This window comes from Mesoplodon densirostris, chromosome 2, assembly GCF_025265405.1.
Source record: "Mesoplodon densirostris isolate mMesDen1 chromosome 2, mMesDen1 primary haplotype, whole genome shotgun sequence".
Classification (NCBI taxonomy): Eukaryota; Metazoa; Chordata; class Mammalia; order Artiodactyla; family Ziphiidae; genus Mesoplodon; species Mesoplodon densirostris.
Genome location: NC_082662.1, coordinates 84,658,710 through 84,681,079, shown reverse-complemented (window position 1 = coordinate 84,681,079; position 22,370 = coordinate 84,658,710). Strand labels below are relative to the sequence as shown.

General features: G+C 44.2%; 1 protein-coding gene across 3 annotated transcripts in view; it reads left to right on the top strand.

Moving 5' to 3' along the window:
- BCAR3 (BCAR3 adaptor protein, NSP family member) overlaps positions 1-22,370 on the top strand; it is a 117,201-nt gene that overhangs the window by 5,950 nt on the left and 88,881 nt on the right. For 2 of the 3 annotated variants that reach the window (XM_060090144.1, XM_060090146.1), the window contains exon 2: positions 2,018-2,345. In XM_060090144.1, the coding sequence (XP_059946127.1) occupies positions 2,029-2,345 (317 nt within the window). In that variant the 5' untranslated portion in view covers positions 2,018-2,028. Of the gene's footprint in view, positions 1-2,017; positions 2,346-14,273; positions 14,488-22,370 lie in introns of those variants that run through there. The other variant, XM_060090148.1, reaches the window with a different exon arrangement.

Sequence of the window (22,370 nt, the reverse complement as noted above, 5' to 3'; positions counted from 1 at the left end):
GAGAGGAAAAAGACTACTGGAGACACTGGAGCCAGAGTAACTCTGGTCCGTCGTCCTAGCCTGAAGGTAGATGTGACCAACACTGTGGGCCTTTGAACACGAAGAGGTTCTGTGGGGGGCTTTGGGCCTCGCCACCAGGTTCTTGGGAATGATCCAGGCCCGTCTATAAAGAAGAAAGGTGCTGATAGCTCGGACAGGTGAGAGTTCATAGCTATGAGTGTGTGCGCGAAGAGTGAGGGAATCCTCGTCGGCTTACGTCACCTGTGGTCAGGCTGGGAGGGCTGGGGAGTTTGGTTTCTTTTTTAATAACGATGATTAATATTGAACAAGTGCTGACAGTGTGCCAGGTACTGGCCAGACCCGGGAGGGGCCTACGTGGGGACTCAGTCCATTGTCTGCACCCGCTGGGAGGCAGGCCTTCTGTGTGGTCCCAGTTAGACACAGAGCAGACAGGCCTCAGAATTACCAGGCTTGGCAAAGAACTGAGGACAGGGTTCAAATTATATGCCTTGCGTGGAGGGTCTCCTTCCACCCAGCCGCCAGCACTCGGGTGTCTGTCTCTGTTGTAGGACCAGTGGATTGTGTGTGTGTGTGTGTGTGTGTGTGTGTTGTCATTTGCTTCCTTTGCATACCCTGCTGTCTTTGTCCTGGTTCCACCTCTTACTCTACCAGCTTCTGGAGGGCTGTGTTCTTCTTGGTTGTCTCCAAGCCACATCCCAAGTCCCCAGTTCCTTTGTGGAACTGTCTCTGCGGTGGTGCTAGTGAGTGATGATTTTCACTCAGCATCGTTCCCTTTGCAGTGGAAAGGGTGGTCTGTGAGGAATGGGTGCTGCAAGGCTTGAGAAGAGACCACAGTGCAAAGGGATGATCTCCTCACCAGGCTCCGGGAAGATCAGTGCTTTGGGCTTAGCTATGCAGCTGTGATCTCTAGACCAGTCTGATACCACGACTAGCGGTGCAGATTCTGGATCCTTATGTCTCCTGGGACTAGCCCGAATTTTTATTCAGTCTTGTGTTTCTTTATCTCTATATATTGGCCTTTAAAATGTCATATAATTTGGCTTAGATCAAAACCATAGTTTGTTTTTTAGGGGGCGGAGGTGCTAACTCTGCTCAGGGTGAACATTTCTGCTGGCGGTCATAGCTGGGAACAACTGTCAGGGCTGCTTTTGCACACAGCATTTTCCTTTTCTTTCCATGATCCGTGCCCCCAGCCCTATTTTCTCTTCCTTCTCTGCCCTTCCCACTCTTCCCTGATTATACAGGCACCCATGTGCATTGCTCAACCCTGCTGGTGGCAAGCAGGTCCCTGACCCCTCTGGGGGACGGTTGTACATGGAGGTCCCCCACCCCAGTGGCTTTCCTCTCCCGCTGAGCCCCTGATGTATGGAGGAGTAGCCCACCTCCTGACCCCTGACCCTGGCCGTCTTCGTTAATTAGCGTACCTTGATTTATTTATAAGCAGCAGGTCTTTGCCAGAAAGAATCTGTCCTGTCTCTCTGGGTAGCACAACTGAGGGGCTGGTCTGGCGCTGAAGGCGTTCTAGCAGCTAAGGAATTCCAGTCATCTTCACCTGTTCTTATCGTTTACAGGGTGGTGGGAATGCGTGAGCTAATTATCTAACATATTTGAACGTTTTCTCAAATGCATTTATTACTGAAACCTTGAGTCTTTCCTCAGTATTCTTTTTTGTTAGTCATGCTTTTCCATCGGCTTCAGTCATCTGAAGTAATAAAATGGCTCATGCGCCTCTAAAGTCTCTGAAATGTATTTGCCCTTTTCCATGGGCGGGTCTGCTGCCAACCCAGGAGAATTCTTCTGTAGGATGAAAAAAGGAGATGAGTAAACTGCCCATCGTATTAAATTTCACGAGTGATGCTGCTCAGTGTTTGTCCTTTAACACTCTGTGAACATTTTCTTTTGTTATGTGGTCTACTTCCATTTCCTTTTGTAAGTGGGAAATCAGTTCTTGTGCTTTTCTTAGATTTATACCTTCACTCTTTTCTTCCCCACTTAGAGTTGAGAATCATGGCTGCGGGAAAGTTTGCAAGCCTTCCTAGAAACATGCCAGTGAATCACCAGTTCCCCCTGGCCTCATCCATGGACCTCCTGAGCAGCAAGTCACCTCTCGCTGAGCATCGCACAGATGCCTATCAAGACGTGTCTATACACGGCACCCTTCCACGGAAAAAGAAAGGCCCTCCTCCCGTAAGGTCCTGTGATAACTTCAGTCACATGGGGACCCTCCCCCATTCCAAATCCCCACGGCAGCACTCACCTCTGAGCCAAGACGTCATCCAGGAGCACCCACTGCAAGACTGGAAAGGCAAAACCTTCACCTTCAGGTAGCTTCTTTAATTTCATGAGTGAAAATGATTTGTTTTAAAGGACTTTTTTTTTTAAGTCTTTTTTTAAGGAAAAATGTCATATATGCATAAAGTAGAGAAGATAGGTTCATTAACTCCTGTGGACCCATCACCCAGCTTCAGTAGTTATCAACTCATGGCCAGGCCTGCTTTGTCTGTACTCCCACCCACTTTCCTTCCTCTGGTATTATTTTGAAGCAAATCTCAGACCTCATTTTATCTGTAAGTATTTTGGTATGTGTCTTTCAAAGACAAGGACTCTTATTTTTAAAAACATAATAACGACAATATAAAAAACTGTAACATGAAAAGATGCTCAACATCACTAATCATTAGAGAAATGAAAAGCAAAACTATAATGAGGTATTACCTCACACCGGTCAGAATGGCCATTATCAAAGAATCTAGAAACAATAAATGCTGGAAAGGGTGTGGTGAAAAGGGAACCCTCCTGCACTGTTGGTGGGAATGTAAATTAATACAACCACAATGGAGAACAGTATGGAGGTTCCTTAAAAAACTAAAAACAGAACTACCATATGATCCAGCAATCCCACTACTGGGTATATACCCCAAGAAAACCATGATTCAAAAAGACACATGCACCCCAATGTTCATTGCAGCACTATTTACAATAGCCAGGCCATGGAAGCAACCTAAATGCCCATGGACAGATGAATGGATAAAGAAGAAGTGGTACATATATACAATGGAATATTACTCAGCCATAAAAAGAAACAAAATTGAGTTATTTGTAGTGAGATGGATGGACCTAGAGTCTGTCATACAGAGTGAAGTAAGTCAGAAAGAGAAAAACAAATACCATATGCTAACACATATATATGGAATCTAAAAAACAAAGAAAAAAAAAATGGTACTGATGAACCTAGTGGCAGGGCAGAAATAAAGATGTAGATATAGAAAGTGGACTTGAGGACATGGAGGGGGGCGGGGCAGGGCGGGGAAGCTGGGGTGAAGTGAGAGACACGTATTCACTACCAAGTGCTAGTGGGAAGCAGCAGCATAGCACAGGGAGATCAGCTTGGTGCTTTGCGATGACCTAGAGAGGTGGGATGGGGAGGGTGAGAGGAAGGCTCATGGGGGAGGGGATATGGGGATGTATGTGTGCATGTGGCTGATTCACTTGGTTGTATGACAGAGACTAACACAGTATTGTGAAGCAATTATACTCCAATAAAGATGTATTTAAAAATAACTAACATCTAAAAAAAGAACCATTTCTTAGTATCTTCCAGTATTTGAGAGTATTTTGAAGGCCAACTTCTTATATCGTTAAGTCCCTCAAAAGGAACCACAGCATTTTTTTTATCATAGCATCAGATTATGAACTACGTCCATCCAATTCTTTTTTTTTCTCTTTTCAAAGAATTTATTACCCTTGAATTTTGCATAAGTCATGGCCTTTATTTTCCTAGCTCTACACAATATTACCATTAACCAGGACTTCTTATACACACTGTTATCACTTTTATTACCCATTGTAATGAAAGATATGAGACACAAGTGAAATAAGATGCAAAATAAATTCCAGGCCAGTTCACAAAATGAGCCGCCAGCCATTCATTCAGCCTTACGTTTCTATAGCAACAAGCAGCAGCAGTTCCATAGCACCATCATGTTACAGAACCTGCAGCCAGTCTAGGCACTGCAATTCACGTTCTCTATGTATTTAATTACATCCAGTTTGCAATATGAAAACCAACTGTAGGTGAAATGCCTGTGTATGTAAGTTGCTATGGAAATATGGAGAGGGAAATGTTTAATTCCTTCTTGGAGGGAAATTGAAGTTCAGGGAAGGTTTCACATTTGATCTGTGTTTTAAGTAAAGAGAAGGTGTCCGCAGGTGTTGAAGAGGGGGAGGCACCTCCAGGTCAGGATGCAGTGTGGACAAAGCCAGGAAACACTGCTGCGAAAGCCCGGAGAACAGAAATTAAACTGCCTGGTTGAAATAGGGTTTTTTGAAAGTGAGTCTTCAGAATCTTTTAAAACACTGCAAATGTATATCCATCTCACTGTGTAGAACTAGTATATCTTATTTCCTCAGAACAGAAGCTGTTGCTCCTCAGTCACTTCTCAATGACATATTTAGATGATTTCACTCCAGTTAATCTGCATTCATTTTCTTCCCATTAGACACTTTCCCCCTTTATAAAAATGACTATAACTCACAAAAGGCACTCGTCCATCCAATTCTGTAGAGATGCCAGGATGTCTATAAATCAGGAGCTGCCTCTCCTTGTGTAGGTGGCCCCCACTATCCAGAGCATTCCTGTGAAACCCTCCATAAGCTGAAATGGTGTGAAATGAAGAAACAATTACCTTAGGACACATCTTGCTAACAGATGCACAAAATAAATGGAGAGAAAGCCCAGGTGCTCACAAACAGTTCAAAGCTAGGGCAGCTTGATGCTGAGGCGCTGAGTGTAGTTCCAGAGAAGGAGCTTGGTGGTGCCACTCTTGCTGCTGCGCTGTGTGCACACTGCATCTGTAACAGCTTCCTGAAAACAGACACTGAATACTGTTTTCACTTTTCACCTTTTTTCACAAAAGCAAAAATCCTCTTCAGATTTCTTTTGATTACTGAAATCAGGTACTAACGTAGGTCTTTTCCTAAAAGCTAAGTGATGTAAAGCAGACTTTCGAAAAGCACGGATACCTGTATTTAGTTGTCAACATGCTGAAATAAAATTATGTGTGGATGTATCATCGGGTCAGCTTCAGGATACTTTAGAACAAGAATTGATTTCTCCTTCTATCCACCAGGGACCTGGCTAAATAAGCCTCATTGTTGTAAAGGCTTCTTCTCTGCATCTATAATGGGCCTGGTTGGGACCCTGCTTGTTAGAGCTGGTTTAGAAACTCTGCACCCCTTTTCCTGTTGAGGCAGACCAGCAACCTGTGATGCTATCGGGTAAAGCGGGGGATGGTTTCTTCTGCTGTATCTCCTGGTGTCTCTCTTTTTGTCCTACCCTGTAACAAGGAAAGCCATTTTGATCCTAGCTCATTTATTTGTTCCATGCCTATATATTGAGTACCTGTGTTAATTAGAGTACATTGATTTTATAAGCACCCTTGCTTCCCCAGGAAAATTCTGCCGATTTCCTCTGTGTATCTTAGCTGAAGTGCTGGTCTGACATAGTAGACATTCTAACTGTCAAATCATTGCCCTCTTACAGGGTGGGGAAATACATAAACTAACAGGATAACAATGGAACATCAGAAACAGTGTCCTTCCAGAGCTAACATTGTAGTGAGGGACCCAGATAATAAATACAAGTAAGTAAACAAGACAATTGCAGATTATAGTCAGTGATGTAGAGGAACTAGAGTGATACACCAGAGATTTATTGGGGTTGCATCTTTTTTTTATAGGGTGGACAGGTCTCTGAGGAGAAGAACTAGTGGAAGGCTCTCTGGGCCTAGGGAGAACAAGTGCAAGGAACCGGGGGTGGGAACAAGTTTGGCATGTTTGAAAAACCCACAACAAGCTGGAGTGACCTGCAGCTGGAGTGTAGCACGTTGAGAGGCGAATAGTACACATGTTGGGAAAGAGCCAGGCAGGCAAGAGTTCAGAATTATTTTTAGTTGTGTAATTGCAGTATTACAAGAAGAAAATAAGTGGAGGCCCAGATATTCTCTGGAGAAAGCACTGGAGAGTCTGCAAGGTTTCTGACATCAAACCACAATGTTCCCCAGCGTGTTCTGGGGGTCAGAAGGTTCTGCTCTGTGGAGTCTCGCCAGGTGGCCTGCTGATGACAGGTGCATGTGGAGGTGCATGCCTGTACAATGGTAATGTTAATGTCGCATCACTGGCACCTAACCCTCTGGGATGCAGAAGCAGAGCCATCACTGCTCCGTCTTAGGAAGGTTATAAGGTAGCAAAGAAACATAACTTCTGGCTAGCCAAAATCAAGGACAAATGCCAGGCTGCACTATGTGGGGTCAGAACCAGATGTTACCTGGCTTCCTGTGGCCACTTTTTTTTTTTTTTGCGGTTCGCGGGCCTCTCACTGTTGTGGCCTCTCCCGATGTGGAGCACAGGCTCCGGACGCGCAGGCTCAGTGGCCATGGCTCACGGGCCCAGCCACTCCGTGGCATGTGGGATCCTCCCGGACCGGGGCACGAACCTGTGTCCCCTGCATCGGCAGGCGGACTCTCAACCACTGCGCCACCAGGGAAGCCCGCCACTTTTTATTCGTTAAGTTAAACTCTATATTGAGCTAGGTATCCATGACGTACCACATTGAGACGGTTCACAAACTCATTCCCTGAAGTTCTAAGGTCTAGGCTGCGTGTCTGCTCTTACCAGGGGAAACTCCCAGGGGCCGAGGGTGGTAACGGAGCCACCTTTTCTAGCTTGAGGATGTTCTCGATAAACACCCAAGGCCCAAGCTGTCAACCTGCCAGCAGTTCAAAGCTTTTTAATTTGAAAACTGACTTGGACGTAGATCAGACCTCAGTAAAAGATCTTATCGGAGGTGGACACAAGTCATGAGTTTCAAGTCCAGGCTGTGGAAGACTTAACAAGCACTGCTGGTTTAGGTTTGTTTCTGATTCAGAATTATGTTCGTCCAAATTCACATCTTTTTTCCTTAACTTAAAATATCTTATTGTTGAAGGTCAGTGCAGAGTAACAAATGCACATCCTTCAAAATGAGGCTGAGTGAGAAGGTGAGTGGCTCTGTGTCAAAGGATCATAAAGTCTTCTTCCCCTGCTCCGCAGTCTTGTTAATGTGTTTTATTTACCTGGCACATTTAAAAAATATCCTGAGGTGTTCCCAGTTTTGAGGAGTTCAAAGTACCATGTATTCTTTTTTTTTTTAATCCTTTTAAGTATTCCTAATAAGATTATGAGCTGCCTCACTTATTCTTTGGAACAATCCACAGTGTCAACAAGTAACATTTGTGAATGTGAAAAACAGGGGACAAGATATATGAATGAGAACCTGAGGCTCTAGAGCGGAGAGTGTGACTAAGGTGCTGGACAGAACTACTGTGAGAGAGAAACAGCATTTCTATTCCTAACTCAGCTCTGACAGCCCAGTGGAGCTGTGAAAACACCAACCACCCACCACCCGAGCTCACTCACCACTGGAAGCTGGGAGCCGTATGTGTTTTAAAGTTAAGAATTTTGGATCCCTGAGTCTAGGGACCTAAGACTAGTTAGGTCTTTAACAACACTATTGATTTTTTAAAAAATTCATTCATTCATTCATTTTTGGATGCGTTGGGTCTTCGTTGCTGTGCACGGGCTTTCTCTAGTCGCGGCAAGCGGGGGCTACTCTTCGTTGCGGTGCGTGGGCTTCCCATTGTGGTGGCTTCTCATTGCAGAACACAGGCTCTAGGTGTGATGGCTTCAGTAGTTGTGGCACATGGGCTCAGTAGTTGTGGCACACGGGCTTAGTTGCTCCATGGCATGTGGGACCTTCCCAGACCAGGACTCGAACCCATGTCCCCTGCATTGGCAGGCGGATTCTTAACCACTGTGCCACCAGGGAATTCCCAAGATTATTGGTTTTTTCTTTCTTTTTCTTTTTTTCTTTTTTTTGGGGGGCTTGTTTCAGGTAAACTCTTTTGGCCTTACTTGTTTCTTTTCATAGTGCATTCAGGGGTTAACTTCAGCTAAGAGTGACTTGCCCAGATGTCAAGTCTGCAAGCCTTCCATTCCATCACATTTGGTGTTGGCATGATGATGGTGGAGCCATCTTGGAGGGCCCCACCCACTCTTCATGTGGACCCACCTACACTGAGAGGGAAGCCCTTCAGATGGCACCTCCTTGTCTTGTGAAATATTCTAAGTTGCAAGTTCGCTGTTTTCCCAACAAACATGTTTGCCTTGTTAGTCATTAAAAAGTCACCTTTATTATGATTGAATATTAATTGAATACCCAACCTGTGGGAGGCCCCAGGCAAAGCAGAGGAAGTCTCCCCTTTGACCTAAAAATTTGCATTATTAAGCTGTCATATAAACATATGTCATATCCACATGAATTATTACCTCTTAACATTTTATAGTTTTAAAATATCTTAAAGGATATGTTCATTAATTGTCTTGTTTGAACATCATAACCTGTGTGAGGGACAGCAGATTTCATCGTTAGGAGCAGCAGCATGTTGTCATCATTACAGTTGAGAAAATGGTTCAGGGATATTGAAGCACCTAAGATTAGACCCTAGTGGGTAACTGAGCTGGGATTAGGACCCGGAAACTACTGTAGGGACTTCCCCAGACACTGCACTCTAGAACCTCCCAAGAAGGCTGGTCCTGCCGTGGGCATCCTCTGAGCTATATTCTTGCATGGAAAGCTTCAGTCCCCGGGGTCTGACTGCAGCATCTCAGACACACCCCCTTGAGGAGGATAGAGCCTTGGCTGCCAAGAGCAGGCAGAAGGCAGGCCTGGAAGGGGAGTTGGTCTCCTCATTCTGAGACCTGTATATCTCTTGGCTTTGTTGTTGTCTTGGCTGCCCTTGGATGTACTTGTGGTTTTGAAAGGTAGCCAAAGCAAGAAGCCCGGCGCTCTTCAACGTGCTGCTTGATGTCACAGAAGGAGCCTTTGTTCTGCAAGCAGAGCAAGGCTTCTCTGAGAGGTCTGCAGACGGGATTTCCTCTTGACATTAGCATTGTTTGGCTGGTGTCCCTTTGATTCATCTATCTTCAAGGATGAAATTTTTTTTTTTTTTTTTTTTTTTTTTTTTTTTTTCCTGTACACGGGCCTCTCACTGTTGTGGCCTCTCCCGTTGCGGAAAACAGGCTCCGGATGCCCAGGCTCAGCGGCCATGGCTCACGGGCCCAGCCGCTCCGCGGCATGTGGGATCTTCCCGGACCAGGGCACGAACCCGTGTCCCCTGCATCGGCAGGCGGACTCTCAACCACTGCGCCACCAGGGAAGCCCAAGGATGAATTTTTATTTCAATCTGGGACCTTCCTTGGGCTGAGAGGGGACCAGTTCCTGTTGTGAGAGGTCTGTGTTGCCAGGATAGCTGAAGGATCAGCACTTGGAGTCCACTGTGGGTCCTTTTCCTGCCTGTGGGTACGTGGAGGCACGCATTCCTGGGAACAGCTGCTGAGAGCCTTCTGCCCCTTGTGCTGTGGGAGCATGTGGCTGGACAATGTGGTGTTTCATTAATTTGCATGAGTGGAGCTGACTGACTAGTCACAAGTGTTTTAACTGATGGGGGCCAGAAAGTCTGCAGAATTATCCCAAGTTAAAATCCGGTATCCTTTCCTAGGCAGTAAGTAACCTACCATGTCACGGTGTCAGCTCTTCAAAGTTAAAGAAAAAGCGTAAGGCACAGGATCTGTGCAGACCCTTCTCTAAACACTGTTTTAAAGACCTAACTCTGGGCTGTGTTGGTGCCCCCATATGAAAAATTGTTTCATGTGTTCCTCTTCAGAACCACGAAGTTCTATAACTATTGCTTTCTCCTTAGCAAAGCAAGATGTTCCCCCAGACATGCAAATAAATCACCCTTTAGCTCAAAGGTAATCAGAAGGATCTGCAGTGTGAAGGTCCACACACAAACATCTGCACATTATTTATACATGGGCATGTCTACTGTCTGCAAATTGGAAGCTTTTTGTGCACAGAGGAAAAGTTGGGTTTAGAGTTGAAAAAAAATTATTTAATAGACTAATAGATTCTATTTAATAGAAGGTACATTTATTGAGTTAGCAGAATGACCGTGGCTTAACAGCCAAGAATGTCTCCAGAAAGTAATAGCCCATGCATTGAATTTTTATTTTTAAATTTTCAAGTTGAGTTTTACTAACATTTTGAAATGCCCCTTGGTGTTTGAGCGCAGCTGTTGTGGATGGGTTAGTGAATTCCGAGGAATGGTGCACGTCCAGCCTCCGGTGGCCCCTGGTGTGCTGAGGCCAGGAGCAGCTGGGTCAGAGGTGAGCTCAGCCCTGCTGGGCATCTTGTACCGGCCCAGGGTTGGGGGAGCCCAGAGAATAGGAAATGCCTGCAGGTCCACCAGCTGCCTGACAGTAGTCCTAAATCCTCTACTCGCAGGGATGATTTCAGCCCTAAAGGCTGGGGTCTGTGCATTCTCAGCTGTTCTGGGAAAAACGAAAGGACATTTTTTTTAACTGATTGCAAACCGCACCCAAGAGAATGATCAGGGAATTACACAAAGCTGTCCTTGTTGAGTGGAGCTGTTCAATATCTTCTCTTTCCCCCAACCCGTCACACCCCACCCCAACTGACTTGCTTTAAATCCTTTTTTTTTCTGGCCCCCTGCATGCTGTTTGAGAAAAGTCAGGTTTTTTCAGTCTTCTGAGAGTCACAAACTGTGTGTTTTTCACGCCCCTCAGTATAGGTTAAAGCATATTGTAAACAGAAGATGCTATGCAGTTACAGACTACTCATGTTTTTATCACATGTGGATTTGGGAGCCATCCCAGCCTGGCCAGAGATGGGAGCTGGAGAAGTTGTAGTTACTCTCGTTGATTGGAAGGAGATGCCTTCCTGGGGCCTGGACTGGAGCCACAGGAGTGATAAGCCCTCAGGCCATGGCCACCCTGCTGTTCACAGCTTTGTAATGCTGTCACCACCCAGTCTGTCTCTAAGAGACTAGCTGCAGGATTGCATGCAGAATTTCAAGCTCTCTCTCCTTTGAGGCCCCAAACACAAGCGCTGAGGGTATTCCTGTTTACAGATTGTGCTGTTACTGACAAATTACAGAAGGCTGAGAAACCTTCCATGTTGACCCAGCCTTTATGCAGCGGACTGTCCGTGGTTCCAGAATCACTTGCAAACATAGTAAGAGGTAAGAGGTGAGAACACGAGTCACATAACTGAGAGGTCTCAGTTCAGATGCCTGTTTATCCACTACTAGGTATGTGAACTAGGGCAAGTTCTAAACTATACAATGAGGGTGAAAATAATCCCCTCTGAGGAGTGCTGTGAAGATTCACTGGTCACTAAACATGAAGGCTCCACTGAATGTCAGCACTCCGACTTTCACTCTTGAGCCTGGTACCGCCATCTGGGGGTCTGGGTGGAGCAGGTCACGTCCTTGCTCTCAGCTTCCACCTGATCATAGCTGTTTATTCTTCTCCTGCCAACTCTGCTGTGTGACGCCTGACCCTGAAGGCCATTGGTACTTTTGCTGGGACGTTGATTTAGCCCTGGACATCAAAGAAAGCTGCTAGCGACCTTGATGCTGATTCCAGCAACCAGACTGGTAGCTTTGTGACCTTATGTAAGTTCCTTCACCTTTCTGAATCTCCACGTCCTCAAAGGGTGGCTTGGGCGGTCAAATACAATCCCAAGTGAGGGCACGTAGCCCAGGACCCGGCATGAAGCAGGGGCTCAGTTGTTGGTTTCCGCCCTTCCTTCCTCCTGGGAGGCTCTTAATCCTCGTGTGTAACCTGAGACCACGTTCCATGCCTGCGGCTAATGGGGGAGAAAGTTTCCCACGTGTTGACGAGTCTGGCTGGAATCCCTCTACCTGGGTCTGCTCTGAGCTGCCCTACAGCAGTGCATCTTGGCCACCGCTCATGCTTACAGGTGCACAGAAACATCGGGTGCACAGAAAGATCACACCATTGTGCTAAGACACAGAACAGAGCCTCCCTTTGGTGGACTGGCCCAGCCCTGGTCTGATTGTCTGATTGTAGTACTTAATGTCAGTGTCTTCACTGTTTACTCTTTGATGAATATTTATTGAGCTTAGTTAGTGCCAGGTATTGTGCTAGGTACCAGGTACCCAGTGGAGAATAAAATAGATGTGGGCCCTGTCCTTAGGGAGTGCCCAGTTTAGGGGGCATGCAGACAAATGCATCAACAGATGCATAACTGCAGAATGAGGAGGTGCAAGGAAGGTCACATCAGAGAGCCCTGAGTTCCTTGGACTGGGAGGAGGGAATGGCTCTCTGCGGGAGGGAACATTTGAAGATTTAATATAAAAAGAGAATGTAAAATACTTCATTAATATTTTTATGTTACTATGTATTGATAATTTTGAAATATTAGGTTAAAAGATTATTAAAAATAGGTTCTTCTATTTCTTTTCAACTGGCGACTAGAAAAGTTTAAATTACATGTTTTCACATTGTATTTCTATTGGACGGTACCGGTCTAGGAGTTTAGATCTTCTCCATAGGGCCAAGGGAAGCCTTTAAAGGGTTTTAAGTGAGGGAATAGCATGGTCTGATACAGTTTTAGAAGATTCAGTGGAGAAGTGATTGATGGAAGAGGAGCTGGAGGGAGGGCAGGAGGCGATTGCAGCACTACGGGAAGCAGTGGGGTCTGCTCTGGGACAACAGTGGAGGAGATGAAGGTGGGTGGTTTCAAGATCTGTTTTGTAGGTAGAATCTACCGGACGTACCGAGGGTTAGGTGGACTGGGATGACGGAGAGGGGCAGTCAAGTATGGCTCGGGTAGCTGGGGGTGGGGGTGGGGACCATTTACGGAGACGGAGAAGATTGGAGAGAGCAGGGCTTCGTTTGGTTGTTGGGCGGCTTTTTCCTGGGAGGAGGAGGTGACGGTAGATTGCAGAGAATCGAGACGTCTGTTTTGCGTGTGCTAAGTCTGAGATGTGTGTGTGTGTCTGAGTGGAGGTGTTAATTATAATACCAGTTGGTATTATGAGCCTGGAGCTGTGGAGAGAGGTCTGGGCTAAAAGTTATAAAGTTAGGAGTCTGCATAGAAATGATATTAAAGCCGGAAATGGATGCCATAGGCAAAGGAGAGAGCTGTGTAAAGCATAAAGGGAAAGGCCCCTAGGACCCGGCCCTGAGGAATCCTGGCACAGACTGTTCTGGGGAGCCAGCAGAGGAGGCTGAGCGTTTGGTGGGGAGCAGAGAAATGAGGTGGGAGTCGCACGGGGTTGGTGTTCAAAGGAAGGTGGAGTTTTTTTAAGATGAGAGACAAAATTCAATAGGAAAATATCTAATCTTTTAAGCATGTAATAAAACAAAGCACATTTTTCATTACTTGATTCTTTTTAAAAAACGTTTTTGATTTGATTAAAGCAGACATGTCCCTGGGGCCGCCCTCCCTGTGGGCCTGTGTCAGCAGCAAGGTGATTAAGCCCGCAGTTCCTTCCCGGACGGGTCTACACGTTCCCTGACAGCTCTGTGGGCAGAGGAGGTACATGGATGACTGTGGTTGGCATTCAGGCTTGTGCCTGAGGGGTGAGGGCTGCTTTTCCAAGGTGCCTGCCCTGGAAAATGGGCCTAGGGTGTATGTTCCTGTATATGTTTGGTTGAGTGAAACCTTTCCTTGCAGGGGCTCTGAGGACATTCGCTCAAAACCATAGCACTTGTATTCTGCCTTTGAGTTAGTTGAGAAGAAACCTTTACAAACACACTCCTTTAGAAGGGGATGAGGAATGGTTGGGGGCAGGGTGGATGGGGCGGGTGGGAGTGGAGGAAGGGCAGATAGATACCAGCCAAACAAAGCATCTGCTTTTATCAAAAGTGCTGTGTTTGGGCTTAGCCAACCCGAAGCCTGATGATTCACTGATTCCAGACCCTCTGTGCCTGCCAAGAGACATAGTGGCCTTGATACGGCTTTTCTTGTTGTTACTCTATTCAGTTTGACTGACTGCCGCCAAGTTAAGATTTCAACAGTGGCTTTTAACTTAATGCTGTCCTAGAATTCTGCCGAGCACAAGTTAACCCATGACCGCGTCAAATCTTCATCAACCAGTACCATTTTGTATTAGCCTTGGATTCCTGTAGAGACTCACCACAGTGTAATACGTAGGATATTTAAATGGTGCTGTTTTAACATGATTAGGGAATCTGCCTGAGGAGGCGGTTTAATTGCCATTCTTTTAGAATATGTCATGAACACATTCATCAGGCATGGCTGTATTTTCAGATGAGATAGAAACTGACTCATAGAAGCAGGAACTGGCTGCTGAAGTGAAAGAAGCAGGAGTCTGAGAAGCAACCAGGCCTTGGGATCTCTGGTAGCCAGGGAGAGAATCGTGTCCTCATCCACAGTCTACCCTGGGCTGTAGGAGGAAAGATTCCCCAGGTTGAGGGAAATAATAAAAAGGATCTCATGGTCTGAGGCTCTGAAAGGGAAACGCATTTCAGGACAAGTGACAACAACATGCTGCCCACAGTTCAAAGGAGGAAAAGGTATGTGACCATCCAGGGAGCTCTCTTGTTTAAGGATGTGTAGGAAGAACTGTCTCCAGCCTGGACTGATCCATTTACAGGATCCCCCCAGTGTGGTCTGATGAGCCAGGGCTGATCTGATGAATTCATTCACAAGTATGGTGAGCATCTGTGTGACAGGCTTTATGCTAGAGATTCAAAGACAGTCCAGGGCTTTTGTCCAGTTGAGGAGCTCATGGCCCAGGGAGAAGGGAATGTGGGTTTGGAACCATTTGAGCTTACCTGCACCTGTTCTCTCTCTTTGCTGCTGACCTAACTTCCCATCCACAGTGTAGCTAGCCTTCTGTATCACTCCACTAGCTTGATAAGCAATTCGGCTTTTCTTGACCTCTGACCCTAACATCTTTCCAGGTATCGTGTTACTTTTTCTCCTTGACCAGGTGATTGCAGGCTGTGCTTTCTAGGTAACCCTTCCCTCAGGGCATGCCTCGTCTGGGCCGCCACTTCCTCTGTGCTGTTCTGGCCTTGGCCCCAGACTTAGGAAAGGTTGGGCCGTGCAACCGAGGCCCATATCAGAGGGTGGCTTCTGGGCTGTGAAAGGACCAGAGTGCGGCGTGAGCAGAGGATTGTGAAAAATGCTACAGGTAACAAAAAGGGCTTTCAAAAATTATGTTTGGAATAATAAAACCAAAGAGGGCGGGATGTGAGAGAAACCAAACTGCTGAGCTTCTGTGTGGCTTGCAGTTTTTCTGCCATGGAAATGACTTCTCTGATTGGAAAGGGTAGGATAGAGGTGAAGGAAGAGAGTAGATGAGGCCATGACAAGAGGCTGTGATGCCCCCAAATGAGGTGAAGCCCCAAGGCCCAAGAAGACAGAGGGAGCTTGAGGCTGAGACCATCAAACCAGCACACAACGTTGGAGAAATGTTGGCATCACCAAGAGCGACAGGAAAGATGCAGATAGATAAGTATTTAAATTTCAAAAACGGAACTAGGGAGATAAAATGAATCTATAAAATGGTAAGATTGACATCCTTCTCAGGAAATATTCTAAAAAGGATTATTAGGACAATGATTTTTGAATACTTGGTGAAGGAAGCAACAGCCATTAGTAATTAGCAGGGCTTTGCCAAAAGCAAGTCAGACTAGATTAACTTTCCTTCCTGGAGTTACTTTGTTGGTAGATTAGAGGAATGTTGAGAAAGTGTGTATGCAAATGTCAGTCATCGGTGATATCCTTAGGGTGAGAGAGATTCGGGCCAGATGATGGTACAGAAAGCACGCTGTGGGCTGTGTCCGTAGCCCCTTTCTAGCCAACTTTAAAATATCTTTTAGACAGTGGTACTGACATAAAGATCACATTGGTGGATGGTATGAATCTTGGAGAAATAACTAATGTCAAAGTGACAGAAGTAAGATCCAAAAAAGATCTTGGCGTTTTGAAACAACAGACCAAACCTACCTAGAAGGGCTATGGGGAGAGACAAAGACTTGCACTAGAGTCCAAAAAACAAAGTAAAAGTAAGGGGTTCGGCTTAATAGCCAGATGTGAAAAAATATTTCAGGATTTAGGTAACTGCAGCCTCAGAATGAGTCAGCAGCATATTATGGTTGTCAAAAAAGCTAATGTGATTTTAGAAGCATTAATTGAAGTTTAATAATCAGACCAAGGGAAGTGGTCACACTTGGCTATGCAGATCCCATCTAGTGAATGTTTTTTAGGTCTAAGCAACAGAAATGGAAGGTGAATTCCCCCACTACAGAGCAGTGAGCTTCTGTCTAGACCACTCATCTGCTCTAAAGCAGATCTGTTGGCTTAATCATTAAGGAATACCCCTTAGGTTCTTTGTATTAGTGAAAAGGAACTCCTCATGCCATGTGTTAACCCTGGGAGGAGAATAGAAAATAAGCACCAACCTTAATCCTGTCAACTGCTAGGGAGCCTCCTTTAACAAATAAAAAATATGTCTTGAGATGTGGGAGAGTAAATCTCATATTTACTTTGCAAGGTGATGAAACAAAATATATTCTCTTAAGTGCACATCTAGAAATGTTATAGTTCTCTGTTTTTAAAGCTACATCCCAGAAAAGGGAACCCTCTTGCACTGTTGGTGGAAATGTAAATTGATACAGCCACTATGAAGAACAGTATGGAGGTTCCTTAAAAAACTAAAAATAGAATTACCATATGACCCAGCAATCCCACTACTGGGCATATACCTAGAAAAAAACATAATTCAAAAAGACACATGCACCCCAATGTTCATTGCAGCACTATTTACAATAGCCAGGTCATGGAAACAACCTAAATGCCCATCGACAGACAAATGGATAAAGAAGATGTGGTACATGTATACAGTGGAATATTACTCAGCCATAAAAAGGAACGAAATTGGGTCATTTGTAGAGATGTGGATGGACCTAAAGACCGTCATACAGAGTGCAGTAAGTCAGAAAGAGAAAAACAAATATCGTATATTAACACATATATGTGGAATCTAGAAGAATGGTACAGATGAACCGGTTTGCAAGGCAGAAATAGAGTTACAGATGTAGAGAACAAATGTATGGACACCACGGGGGGAAGTGGCAGGTGGCAGGTGGTGGTGTGATGAATTAGGAGATTGGGATTGACATGTATACACTAATATGTATAAAAAAGATCACTAATAAGAACCTGCTGTATAAAAAATAAATAAATAAAATTCAAGAAAAAAGCTACATCCCTTTTTCAAAGGCACAATCATATGCATATTTTATTATATTTTATAATTAATTCCAGAATTGGCTTTTTGGGGTGATTTCTCTTTTTTTCCCCCTTGGGCGGCTTTTTTTTTTTTTTAATCGAAGTAGACTTGATTTAAATGTTGACAGGCTACATCCCTTTTTTAATCTTCAAAGCAATGCACATAATATACCCCCACCTAGAGTGAGAAAGTAACTATTGAGACTTTAATGTGATTTCCAGTATCAGCAGAGAAACTGTCCATCTAACTACACACTAGCTCATATTTTTCCAAGTGATATCATATCTCTACCCACCAGGCCAACCCTGTTTTAACCATGTATTTCTTCATTTTCCCATAAACAGCTGGAAATGGCCCTGTAGTATACTCTCTGTCCTCTTGGTTATCTCCCTGATTAACCTCCTCCCTGGCATTTCAAATGTGTCCAGAGAGATTCATTTTCAGCTGAAGCAGCTAGCCTCTCAAGACCACTTTGAAAACATCTAGTCTCAGTGGGGCTGGGGAGCCAGGCGCTGCCCTGACAGCAGTGACCTTCCATTGCTGAGGGAGTTCTGTGAGGCCATCATGGCTTAGTCACAGGCCTGTGGCTAACTTATCTCCTTCATGTGGAGGCCCATCAGTCCAAGAACAACATTTCTCTCTTGTTTCTTCTGTCTCTCTCTCCAGTGTTATTCTTCCCTTGGTGAACCCATGGAGTGTGGTGGATGGGAGGGGTTAGATTCTAGATCTTCTGTGTGTGCGCACACACACACACTCATACTTGTTCATTCATTCAAACCAACATTGATTGAGCAACTATGCTCTGGGGATAGAGGTGAATAAAATAAAATATGGTCCCTATTCTCAGTGAGATCATAGTCCCGTAAGGGAGATAGACAGGAGTACACATGCCATATTGAATTATAATTATTTGTTATAATAGGTTTCATAATGCATAGAAAATAAGTGCTGAGGAGATGTATTAATTCTGTGGGTTGGTGCTGGGGAGGGAGGAAAGCAGGGAAAAGAGTGGTCAGAGAAGATGGGAATGAATAGGAAGACGATGGGGACTCTAGGCTTCTTGGTTCAGGGAATTCCAAATAGTTTGGATTTGTTGGAATGAAAGGAGCAAGGTGAGGAGATGAGGCTGGTGAGATGGGCAAGGCCTTCGAACCCCAGATATCATCTAATAAAATTTAAAATGAGAATGCTAGAGTCTCCCACGTGTTAATCTTACCTAAAAGAACATGTGGTCTAGTCAGGAATATCGTCCGGTGGAAGCAAAATCTTAGTAGATTTAAAGCCTGTTGCTGTCTCTTCCTTGCCCCGTCGCTCCATCCCCACATCTCCTCAAGATGTTGAGTTGTTAATTGAGCTTCATGCTGGAGAACAAAGGGTGACTGACAGCTCTAGGTGCCAAGGCCATATCCACATGCAAAGAGGGCGAGGTTGCCAATGAAGGGCGAACTTTCTCCTGGTCGTTGGGTTCACCCTTCCTGATCGTTGATGTGCCCTGGTACATGGGTTGGTTAAAAATGGTGAACCAGGGCTTCCCTGGTGGCGCAGTGGTTGAGAGTCCGCCTGCCGATGCAGGGGAAACGGGTTCGTGCCCCGGTCTGGGAAGATCCCACATGCCACAGAATGGCTGGGCCTGTGCGTCCGGAGCCTGTGCTCCGCAACGGGAGAGGCCACAACAGTGAGAGGCCCACATACCGCAAAAAAAAAAAAAAAAAAGATGAACCAGCAGACCCCTAGGCTGCAGTTTTGGTCTTCCTTGGCCCTACTAGTACATGTAAACAAAGAGACAGCCTGCTGGTCACACCCATCTTAAGTCTTTTTGTGCTGCGTTTCAGTTAAATGTTCTAGGAATGAGTTCATTTGTGATGAATGAACACCCATAAGCAAGAACTACATCCCAGACACATAAGCCTTCTAGTCCCTGACCTGAGTTAAGTTTTAAGTTGAAGATTTTTGCACAGTGCTTTCATATCCAGGAACCCTGTTCTACTTAGCAGCTTTGCGTAGATTCTCTGTGTGTTCTACAGTCATCATTTGTGAATCATGACAGTTTTGTTCTCCCTTTTCCAATTCTTACACCTTTTATTTCTTTTGTTTATGTAACTGCACTGACTAGGACCTCCAGGACAGTGGTGCGCAGAAGCAGTAATTGTGGACATCCTTGTCTTGTTTCTGATTGATTGATTGACTTTATCAATGATTCTCATACTTCACCATTAAGAATGAGGTTTTTCATAGGTACACTTGTCCTTTTTTATTTCTAGTTTGTGAAGTTAGCTTTTTCCCTGCTGAGATCATGAAAAGAGGATGATATTTTTAAAAATCCTTCCCCCTCCATCAGTTAGAAGCCCAAAATGATTTTTCTCCTTTAATCCTTTAATGTTAATGTGGTGAATAGATTTTCTCATGTTAAACTGACCCTATATTCCTGGAGTCAACCCAGTTTGATTATGATGTATTTTTGTATATTCTTGGATTAGGTTTGTCAATATTTTGTTTAGGATTTTTTCCATATCTATTCATGTGTGAGATTAGCCTAGGCTACCTTTTCTTTCTTTTATTGACCTGGTGTGCTTTTGATATCAAAGTTATAGTATCCTTTTTTTCAAGTCTCTCATTTTCAAAGTAATAAGTTCCAAAGTTTGGCAGAACTTCCTGGTTAGAAAAACCATCCAGGTCTGTAGATATTGAACAACTGATTCAAGTTTTTAATCATTATAGGACTCTTCAGATTTTCTGTTTGAGTCTATGTTAGTATTATTTTTCCAGGAATTTGTTTTTCCTAAGCTTTCAAATTTATTGGCATAAGATGTTCATAGTATTCTCTTACAGGGCTCTCTTGTTATCTATGATTATGCTCCCACTTCATTTCTCTATTGTTTTGTGCCTTCTCTCATTTTCCCCCTGGATTATATCTGTCAGAGGTTTATTTTACTAGGCTTCTGAAGAACCGGGCTTCGTTTGTTGCTCCCTTACTGTATCATTTTTTTTAAAATTTAATTTCTGCTCTTTTTATCTTTAGTCTTTTTTAAATGTTTGTTCTGTTCTCTTAAGCTGGACACTTACTTAATTTCAGTCTTTTCTAAAAGTAAGCATTTAAGTCTCTACGTTTCCTCCAAAATACCACTTTAACTGTATCCTACAGGTACTATATCCTACATTCTGAAAATCTGTCTTGTGAGTTTAATCTGGTCCACAGTTACCATGTTTGGTGATACATTTGGGTTTATAGCTGCCTCTTATTCTGTATGTCTGTACTGTTTGTACATTTTTTTTAACCTATGGGGTTTTTTAATTCCCTTATTTTAAATTGTCTTTTAAAAAATACTCTATTCCTATTCACTTAGTGGTTATTTAAAAATAGTTTTATATGACTTTAAACAACATAATAGAGTGAAACAATACCTCTCCTTTTTCCTGAGCAATGCAGGACTTAGAACATAAGCTTTGGGTACCTTCTATTTGGCTTATACGTCAATGTTGCCTTGTGTTTTAGTTTGTCTTTTTAAATTGTGGTAAAATACACGTACCATAAAATTTACCATCTTAGCCATTTTTAAGTGCACAGTTCAGTAATGTTAAGTACATTCACATTGTTGCACAACCAGTCTCCAGAACTCTTTTCATCTTTATTTTATTTATTTATTTATTTATTTATTTTTAAATAAATTTATTCATTTATTTATTTTTGGCTGTGTTGGGTCTTTGTTACTGCACACGGGCTTTCTCTAGTTGCTGCGAGCGGGGGCTACTCTTTGTTGTGGTGCACGGGCTTCTCATTGCAGTGGCTTCTCTTGTTGCGGAGCACAGGTTCTAGGCGCACAGGCTTCAGTAGTTGTGGCTCGCAGCCTCAGTAGTTGTGGCACATGGGCTCAGTAGTTGTGGCTCGCAGCCTCAGTAGTTGTGGCACATGGGCTCAGTAGTTGTGGCACGTGGGCTCAGGAGTTGTGGCTCGCGGGCTTTAGAGCACAGGCTCAGTAGTTGTGGCGCACGGGCCTAGTTGCTCCACGGCATGTGGGATCTTCCTGGACCAGGGCTCGAACCTGTGTCCCCTGCATTGGCAGGCCGATTCTCAAGCACTGAGCCACCAGGGAAGTCCTATTTTATTTATTTTTATTGGAGTATAATTGCTTTACAATGTTGCGTTAGTTTCTGCTGTACAATGAAGTGTATCAGCTATATGTATACATATATGCCCTCCCTCTTGGACCTCCCTCCCACCCTCCCATCCCACCCATCTAGGTCATCACAGAGCACCGAGCTCAGCTCCCTGTGCTATACAGCAGGTTCCCACTAGCCATCTATCTATTTTGCACATGGTAGTGTATTTATGTCAAACCTAATCTCCTAATTCATCCTCCTAATTCACCCTCCTCTTCACCCCATGTCCCCACGTCTGTTCTCTGCATCTGCGTCTCTATTCCTGCCCAGCAAATAGGTTCATCTGTACCATTTTTCAAGATTCCACTTATATGCATTAATATATTTCCTTTTCTTTTTCTGACTTACTTCGCTCTGTGTGACAGACCTGAAACTCTGCACCCATTAAACAACAACTCCCCATTCTCTCTTCCCCCGCCCCTGGCAACCACCATTATACTTTCTGTCTCTATGATTTTGACTATTCTGGGTATCTTACGTAAGTGAAATCATACAGTTATTTGACTTTTTATGACTGGCTTATTTCACTTAGCATAATGTCCTCAGGGTTCTTCCATATTGTAGCATGTGTCAGAATTTTCTTCCTTTTTAAGGCCAAATAATATTCCATGGTATATATACCACATTGTGTATATACCACATCTTGTTTATCCATTTATCTACTGATGGACACTTGGATTACTTCCACCTTTTGGCTTCTGTGAATAATGCTGCTATGAACATGTGTGCACAAATATCTTCAAAATCTTGCTTTCTGTTTTTGGGGATATATGTTCAGAAGGCAAATTGCTGGATCATGTAGTAATTCTACTTTTAATTTTTTGAAGAACCACCATACTGTCATTAGATATTTGTCTTATTTTGCACTATCAGTGCTGGTTTAGAGTTGCCTACGTGTTTACCAGTTCTTCGTGCATCATTCAGTTTTAGATCTTAAGCTTTCCTTCTGGCCTCCTTTTCCTGCTTCCTGAAGGGTATTTTCTATTTTCATTTGTCTCA